The sequence below is a fragment of the Papio anubis genome, chromosome 12 (assembly GCF_008728515.1).
Source record: "Papio anubis isolate 15944 chromosome 12, Panubis1.0, whole genome shotgun sequence".
Lineage (NCBI taxonomy): Eukaryota > Metazoa > Chordata > Mammalia > Primates > Cercopithecidae > Papio > Papio anubis.
In genome coordinates this window covers 118,869,905-118,878,864 of record NC_044987.1, presented here as the reverse complement: position 1 = coordinate 118,878,864, position 8,960 = coordinate 118,869,905, and the positions used below count along the sequence as shown (strand labels likewise).

Here is an 8,960-nt window from a genome sequence, read left to right as displayed (position 1 = left end):
AGCGTGGGGGTCCCTGGTCTAGAAAGCCTTCGGGATGATGTCTTTTTGTAAAGACTTTCCTGGTGACATTTGCTGCGCCCTCAGTCATTAACGCCAGTCACTGACTGGGGGATGAATGTGGCCTCTGCTCATTGAAATTCATTAGGCCTGGCATTTCTCTCGCTGTCTCTCCCGTTTGCCCTCCCCATCGCCTTTGCGCTGGGCCAGGAGGGCTCTGCCCCAAAACCAGCCTCCTGGGGCCCCACATCTAGGAGCTGGGGGTTTGGAAGAATAACAAGAAATAATTAGAGTTAAGCCAAAACCCCCTAGGAGGACCCCTTTATTCCCCGCCAGGGTACTCTCTGGATGTCCTTTTCTTTATTTACAGGAACCACTTCATGCAGCGGCCCCTATTTCTTTCCTCACCTGGCACCTGCCCGGAAGCCAGGGGCGCCCATCACCGTTCCTTGGCCCCTTCCCGACCCCTCCCCACCAGGTAAGGCGCTCTCGACCTCCCCGACCGTGCTGTTCCCCCCTGACCCCGTGCGCAGAGACTCGGGGACTGAAGGACCAGACCCCCGACACAAGACAGCTCAAAAACCGGGAAACGGAGGCCCAGGCCTCCCTCCCTGCGCCTCTGCCTCCACCACCCTCCAGCCGAGAAGCTGGGGTTCACCAATCCCGCAGCTGGCCCGCCCCCCTTGCCCGAGAGCCTTCTTCCCAGTGCCCCCTTTCAGGTAGCATCTCGGGCACAGCCGCGGGGCCGGGGCGAGCGCGGAGCAGGCAGGGGCGCGCGGCCAGGAGCGCAAAGCCGAGGCCGACGCCGAGGCTGCGGCGCCACCTACAGTCGGCGCGGCTCCCATTGTTTCCCGGCCCGCAGAGAGCGCGCCCGGCCCCCCGTCGGGGGGCAATTTACCCGGATAAAAGGGGCGGGGCAGGAATTGCAAGAAGATGAAGCTGGGAGAACCTGAGACGGTCGGAACTGCGGGGGGAAATTCTATTGGACGGCTTTGACGTCAGATGTGCTGGGCTGGGAAAGTCGGGGGAGGGAGTGCGAGTGGCCTTTTAAGGGGAAGGACCCTAAGGCCGAGGTGAGGCTTTTACCGACTAGAGGGTGAAGGAGGCAAAACTCGGTGCCCCCAAACCTCTGACCCCGGGGTTCCTGACCCCGTCCCTGCTGGTGCCCCATGCCGAGCGCATCCACTGGGAGCCCGAGGCCTGGGGGAGGGGCCCCAGTTGTCGATTGCTTTGCAAAATCAAACTCTCCCAGCCAAGAACCTCGGGGCCGCTGCGCGGTGGGGAGGAGTTCCCCGAAACCCGGCCGCTAAACGAGGCCTCCTCCTCCCGCAGATCCGAACGGCCTGGGCGGGGTCACCCCGGCTGGGACAAGAAGCCGCCGCCTGCCTGCCCGGGCCCGGGGAGGGGGCTGGGGCCGGAGGCGGGGTGTGAGTGGGTGTGTGCGGGGGGCGGAGGCTTGATGCAATCCCGATAAGAAATGCTCGGGTGTCTTGGGCACCTACCCGCGGGGCCCATAAGGCGCTACTATATAAGGTTGCCGGCCCGGAGCCGCCGCGCCGTCGGAGCAGGAGCGCTGCGTCCAGGATCGAGGGCCACGGCCATCCCAATCCGGCACTCACAGGCCCGCAGCGCATCCCGGTCGCCGCCCAGCCTCCCGCACTCCCATCGCCGGAACTGCGCCGAGAGCCCCAGGGAGGTGCCATGAGGAGCGGGTGTGTGGTGGTCCACGCCTGGATCCTGGCCAGCCTCTGGCTGGCCGTGGCCGGGCGTCCCCTCGCCTTCTCGGACGCGGGGCCCCACGTGCACTACGGCTGGGGCGACCCCATCCGCCTGCGGCACCTGTACACCTCCGGCCCCCACGGGCTCTCCAGCTGCTTCCTGCGCATCCGCACCGACGGCGTCGTGGACTGCGCGCGGGGCCAAAGCGCGCACAGTGAGTGCCAGCCAGGTCCCCCGCCCGCCCCGCCGCGCACACCCCATCCCGCCCCGCGCATCCCACCCCAGCGCCCTTCCTTCCTTTGCCACCCTTAGGCTCCTGCGGACCCCTCAACTCCTGGGAACCCCAGGTTTTGGCACTTGGGCGTTAGGATCCCTCCCTTAGTCCCCAAACAGCGCCGGACGCTAGGGAGAGGCACAGGCTCGTGGACCGACCGCACCCACGTGGTGCAAGCCCCGGGGGTCCCAGCTGCAGCTTCTCGCTTCCCCTGCGCCCAGGTTTGCTGGAGATCAAGGCAGTAGCTCTGCGGACCGTGGCCATCAAGGGCGTGCACAGCGTGCGGTACCTCTGCATGGGCGCCGACGGCAAGATGCAGGGGCTGGTAAGTGTCCCCACGGGGCGGATGCGCCGGGGCGGGGGACCAACGCCTGTCCCCGGGCGGAGGCCTGAAGGAGAGAAAGGCGCTGGTTCGAATCCAGGGTTTCCTCACCTCCTCGGACCAGACCCGTGTGCAACTTCGAGGGAGATTGCAAAGACCGATTAAGTGCATGTCCGACGATTTTCTACTGAAATTTAGGGTCTCAGCCAGTAGCCAGAGAATAGGCAAAAGCTGCCTTTGCATTTGCAATTGAGTCAAAGGCCGGCCCAGCCGGACCGAGGAAACCCATTATTCGGCCTCCTTTGATATTAAACAGGAAAACCCACCTCTGGCCTTTTCAGCCTCTGCCTGCGCGTGTGTGGTCCTCGCCTCTGTTTCCCTCCCTCCAGTATAAAAAGAAGAAAAAAAGAACAGGAAAGAAAAAAGAGGGTCTACCCATAACTTTCCTTTAAAAACAAATCAATTGTCCAGCAAGGCAGAACACAGCGCATTTGGGATAGGCGAGTTTTTTTAGAATTAATTTTTAATCTACCAGGAGCACGATGTGGCTTAGACGCAGATGCGCTGGAGTCAAGTTGCGCCAGAGGCGTGCTTTTCCTCCTGCGGGCCTCACCTGTCCTGTAAACGCTTTCTGGTGGGGGCAGGGGGTGGCGGCTGGCTGGGAAGGCCCAGGTAACCGCAGAGGTCCCGGGGCCGGAAGTGTACGAGCGCTGGGGCTCTGGTGGCCCTGGAACAAAGGCTGGGAGTTCAAAGGAACGAACCCGCGCCCCTCCCGCGGCCCCGCGCGCAGAGGAGGCTGTGTGAGGTCTCGGCCCGCGCAGGCCTCACACGCAGCCCCGGACTCCCTGGCGGAGCAGGGGCCAGGGCGGGGGTGGCCGCGCCTGCCCGGGGCCCCCACCCCAGAAAGGATGCAGAGGCGGGGCCGCCTCCAGCCCAACCAGCTCCTTTGTGAACAGCGGGACAAAGCATTTTAAGAGTCTCAAAATTGCTCGGTGCTTCTGTCGTGCTCCGTGTACTCAGAGCGCCTGTTTCAGGTTTTATGGCGGAGTCCTGCGTGAGAGGACTGCAGGGAAACGGGGTGGTCGGCACGCTGGACGCTGACTCCCACCCAGAGCCGCTCCAAACCCACCCTTGCAACTTTAATTTTGACATTTATGATGGTGGGGGGAGTGCTTCTAATAATGCGAGGCCAGCAGGGGACATCAACCTAACCCGCCATTCTGCCCAAATTGGGGGTTGGGTCACCTGAAATCCCTTTGTGCCTTTTTTTTCTTTTTTTTTTGGCAGAGTCTTGCTCTGTCGCACAGGCTGGAATGCAGTGACCCGATCTCGGCTCACTGCAACCTGTGCTTCCCGGGTTCAAGCGTTTCTCCTGCCTCAGTCTCCCATGGAGCTGGGATTACAGGTGCCCACCACCACGCCCAGCTAATTTTTGTATTTTTAGTAGAGATGGAGTTTCACCTTGTTGGCCAGGCTGGTCTCGAACTCCCAAAGTGCTGGGATTACAGGTGTGAACCACCGGGCCCAGCCCTCTTTGTGCCTCTTGATCCCCTGTGCATGGTCTAACACAGATTGAGGATCTTTCTCTCTCTTTCTCTTTCTTTCCTTCCTTCCTTCCTTCCTTCCTTCCTTCCTTCCTTCCTTCCTTCCTTCCTTCCTTCCTGTCACCCAGGCTGGAGTGCAGTGGCATGATCTCGGCTCACTGCTACCTCCACCTGCGGGGTTCAAGCAATTCTTCTGCCTCAGCCTCCCAAGTAGCTGGGACTACAGGCGTCGTGCCACCATGCCCGGCTAGTTTTTTTGTATTTTTAGTGGAGATGGGGTTTCACCATCCTGGCCAGGCTGGTCTCGAACTCCTGACCTCATGATCTGCCTGCCCTGGCCTCCCAAAGTGCTGGGATTACAGGCGTGAGCCACCTCGCCTGGCCTCTTTCTTTCTTAAATAAAGATTCCACATTCTTCTAGAAACTTGAAGTCATTTCATCTTCTGTATGGAGAACGTAATATTTATTTCTCCCAAAGGACAAGCCGAGTAAATAGAAGGAGGTCCTCCAGTTATTCGGTTTTGTGTTCCTTGTTTATTTATCATTTGGCATGTTTGGGAGAAATCGTGCTTGCTGTCCAGTGCTTTGTCCCAGCCATCCGTGGGCTCGGCAGGAGCCTGGGTTGCTGCAATGAGCCTCTTATCAGGAGCTTATTGGCACAGGCACATCCTCACCCACCTGCAGTTCAGTGACCTTTGCAGACTTAGGCAGAAACCTGACTGAGGCCGTCCTGCAGTGTGTTTACTGCCCAGCCCTTCCGGCTCCTGCCTGCGCCTGTCCTGGGTCACCAAGGGGTAATGACACCTGTGTGGGATGGCACTTGCCCACTGGCACCTCTCAACCCTGTGGACTATGAATGTTCTAAGAGGGACTGGCTTCCCTCAGCACACATTTCCGGCCACCAGCTGGGCGCCGGCCTGGCCTGGCCTGACCTGGGGGAGGGGCTACTGAGATCCGGATTCTGGCAGCCTGCCTAGAAGGCCCTTGGTTTCTGAATGGAGGAGACAGGGGGTCTGATGGTTCTCAGAACTGCTGCAGACCAGAAGGCCTTAGAATGATAAAGGCACACAGTGATTTCTGAGATAGGTGGGGAACAGATGCTTTCATCTGGGCTCCAGATCGGATTACATACAATTTATTTGAAAGACTTATCCTAAGATGATAACCCGGTTTATCAGTGTTTCCCAAAGTGCCAGTGAAATACCCAGGAACTTTTTAAATGCCAGGAGTTGTGTATGTAATGTAAAGGGTGAGGGAAACACGGACGGCATTCCGCTGGGTTGATGGATATTATTGCTCAGGACAAGGCTCTCGGAAAAGGTGAGGTAATTTAGTGGAAATTATTTGGGTCTATATAAAGTGTATATGTAGTATTAAGTATATACATAAAATATACATATATGAAATAATAAACCTCAGTTTTGTCTGTGTGCTTGTATATCTATATAAAGATTATTAAAAATTTGTAACGGTATATCAATGTATATTTAATTTATTAATGTGTTATATATTAACATAATGTACGTACTACATATACTTACAGTACATTTATATATGTGTGTTCTCTGTGTATATATACAGTTGTGGGTTGTGTTTTTTTTTTTTTTTTTTTGAGACAGGGTCTTGCTCTGTAACCTAGACTAGAGTGCAGGGGCGTGATCATTGCTCACTGCAGCCTTGACCCCCCAGCCTCAACCCATCCTCCCACCTCTAAGCCTCCCGAGTAGCTGGGCCTATAGGCGCCCACCTCCATGCCCTGCTAATTTTTGTACTTTTTGTAGAGATGGAATTTTACCATGTTGCCCAGGCTGGTCTCAAACTCCTGGATTCAAGTGATCCACCTGCTCTGGGTCTCCCAAAGTGCTGGGACTACAGGTGTAAGCTACTGTGCCTGGCCTTAAAGTACATTATATATTATATATGCTTATATATATAAAGGTATATTTTATATATACTTACATATACAGTGTGTACATCAGGAAGTATGTATAAAACATGCAAGAGATGCTCATGGGGAAGGTCACTGCTGGTGGCCACCAGGGACAGTCTGTAGCACAAATGTCCATGTGTACCCGTGTTCCCCGTCCACTGTGGATTGCTCAGAGCTGCCCGTTTTCTCTGCAGCTTCAGTACTCAGAGGAAGACTGTGCTTTCGAGGAGGAGATCCGCCCTGATGGCTACAATGTATACCGATCCCAGAAGCACCGCCTCCCGGTCTCCCTGAGCAGTGCCAAACAGCGGCAGCTGTACAAGAACAGAGGCTTTCTTCCGCTGTCTCATTTCCTGCCCATGCTGCCCATGGCCCCAGAGGAGCCTGAGGACCTCAGGGGCCCCTTGGAATCTGACATGTTCTCTTCGCCCCTGGAGACTGACAGCATGGACCCATTTGGGCTTGTCACCGGACTGGAGGCGGTGAGGAGTCCCAGCTTTGAGAAATAACTGAGGCCATGCCCGGGCCTCTTCACTGCTGCCAGGGGCTGTGGTACCTGCAGAGTGGAGGCCGTGCTTCTACAAGAGCAGTCCCGAGTCCACGTTCTGTTTAGCTTTAGGAAGAAACATCTAGAAGTTGTACATATTCAGAGTTTTCCATTGGCCGTGCCAGTTTCTAGCCAATAGACTTGTCTGATCATAACATTGTAAGCCTGTAGCTTGCCCAGCTGCTGCCCGGGCCCCCATTCTGCTCCCTCGAGGTTGCTGGACAAGCTGCTGTGCTGTCTCAGTCCGGCTTGAATACCTCCACTGATGGGGAACTCACTTCCTTTGGAAAAATTCTTATGTCAAGCTGAAATTCTCTAATTTTTTTCTCATCACTTCCCCAGGAGCAGCCGGAAGACAGGCAGTGGTTTAAATTTCAGGAACAGGTGATCCACTCTGTAAAACAGCACGTAAATTTCACTCAACCCCATGTGGGAATTGATCTATATCTCTATTTCCAGAGACCGTTTGCCCTTCCCAAATCCCTCCAGGCCACAACTGACTGAAGCAGGCATGGCCCACCAGGCTTCAGGAGTAGGGGAAGCCCAGAGCCCCATTCCAGCCCTGGGACATCTTGAGTATTCCCCCTGAGGCCAGTTCTGTCATGGATGCTGTCCTGAGAATAACTTGCTGTCTCTGGTGTCACCTGCTTCCATCCCCCAGCCCACCAGCCCTCTGCCCACCTCACATGTCTCCCCATGGATTGGGGCTTCCCAGGCCCCCCACCTTATGTCAACCTGCACTTCTCGTTCAAAAATCAGGAAAAGAAAAGATTTGAAGACCCCAAGTCTTGTCAATAACCTGCGGTGTGGAAGCAGCGGGGGAAGACTTAGAACCCTTTCCCCAGCACTTAGTTTTCCAACATGATATTTATGAGTAATTTATTTTGATATGTACATCTCTTATTTTCTTACATTATTTATGCCCCCAAATTATATTTATGTATGTAAGTGAGGTTTGTTTTGTACATTAAAATGGAGTTTGTTTGTATCAAAAGTTGCATTCTGTTATCCGCCTGGAATGTTAGGGAAAGTGGGGAAGGGGCTGGTGGGGAGCAGCGCCGCCCACGGGAGGAAACCCTCGGTGTGTTTGCCCTTGACACCAAAAGCTCGGGTGGGAAGTTCAACGGGTTTGGGCCAGCCAGCTCTAGCGGTGGAGGTTGGTTTGGGCCCTGCTGTCCTGCCCTTTCCTCATGTCTAGGGACTTGGCTTCCTCAGACCACCTTCTCTCTAGCAATCTCAGTGGTTAGGGTGGCCTCTCTGCCAGGAGTATTTTTGGTTGCAGGAAACAGAAACACCAAGGAACAGTGGCCTAAGTCAGGGCCCCTCACCCGCAGTACTCTTCACTGAGGGGAAGATGTTCCTGTGTTTCGCAGCCCCCACCCACTAGATGCCCATAGCAACCCCCAAGTTATGACAACCAAAGTACCACCAGAAGTTGTTGCATGTCCTTGGGGGGCAAAATCACCCTTGACGGAGGACCACTGACCTGAGCGAATAGGATTTCTTTTTGCCCAGCCGCAAATCCAGAGGGGCCCAATGGCCCAGCGACACCTGAGCTCTGCCCTCTGTGACTCCCTTGGTGTCCCTGTCATGCTGGGACCTTGTCTCGGCAGGGCTGCTGTGGCTTCAGCTGAGCGCTCTGTACTCAGCAAGAGGGAATCATTTTGGGCTGGGCCTCTCTCATCAAGAAAGCCAACACTTTCTTAGAACCTTTCAGCAAATTCCGGTTACATCCTATGAACCAGGTTTGCATCGCAGGACCAGGCCAGCCCCAGCTGCAAGGCAGGCTGGGAAGGCAAGAATTAGCGGTCAGGGTGACCAGGTGTGGGTCCACATCCTGAGTGCAAGGAGGAGCAGGTGCAACCGGACACCAACGTGTGCATGAAACCCAACTCCAAGTGAGTGTTTGCCAGCGATTAGGGATGGTGGAAGGAGTCGGGGAGGAGGGTTGGGTCGCTCAGGGCAGTAGTTCCCAGGTACTTACGTTGGCAGTGAGGGCGGTAATGTCATTGTTGAAGACTACAAAGGCTATTTCAGGTGAAGCCTCCCCGCTCTTCAGTAAAGGGGACCTCCACTTGTCATTCTCACTGATGACATGCCCCAGGACACCGAGAGTTGACCCTTGGGCCATTCCATGTCTCCGTTTGCCAATCAAGATGCCCTTCTCACTCTTTGGTGTCCTCGTCATGTAACCGTGCTGATTAGAGAGCTGGCAGGCAGGGCTGAATGATGCTTGTGGACACAACCTTCTCTACCTGTGGCAGGGCAAGGCAGGAAAGGCACTCATCTGGAGCCACATGGCCTGGAGGCAGCTCAGGGGCTGTGAGCAGGGCCCTTTGATTGCTGTGTGACCTTGAGTAAGTCACATCACCTCTCTGAGCCTGCATCCTTCTTTGGACATGAGGTTAACAGGGTCTGCATGGTAGGGCTATACAGGAATCCAGTGAAATAATGTCTGCGGGATGCCTGACACAGAGTCAGCTGCCTATCCACAGCAACCCTCACCAAGGATCAAACGATCTGTCCTGAGCTATTATGTCCACTGGTTCTCAAATTTGGCTGCACACTGGAAAAAGATGATAGCTGGAACCCACTCATGGAGATTCTGGGGTTTTTTGTTTTGTTTT

General features: G+C 55.3%; 1 protein-coding gene across 1 annotated transcript; it reads left to right on the top strand.

Moving 5' to 3' along the window:
• The first annotated feature begins 634 nt into the window (after positions 1–634).
• On the top strand, positions 635–7,321 carry FGF19 (fibroblast growth factor 19). Its single transcript, XM_003909422.4, has 3 exons — positions 635–1,930; positions 2,212–2,315; positions 5,981–7,321. The coding sequence occupies exons 1-3, from the start codon at positions 1,699–1,701 to the stop codon at positions 6,293–6,295; spliced, it is 651 nt and encodes a 216-aa protein (XP_003909471.1). The 5' UTR covers positions 635–1,698; the 3' UTR covers positions 6,296–7,321.
• Positions 7,322–8,960: the final 1,639 nt, after the last annotated feature.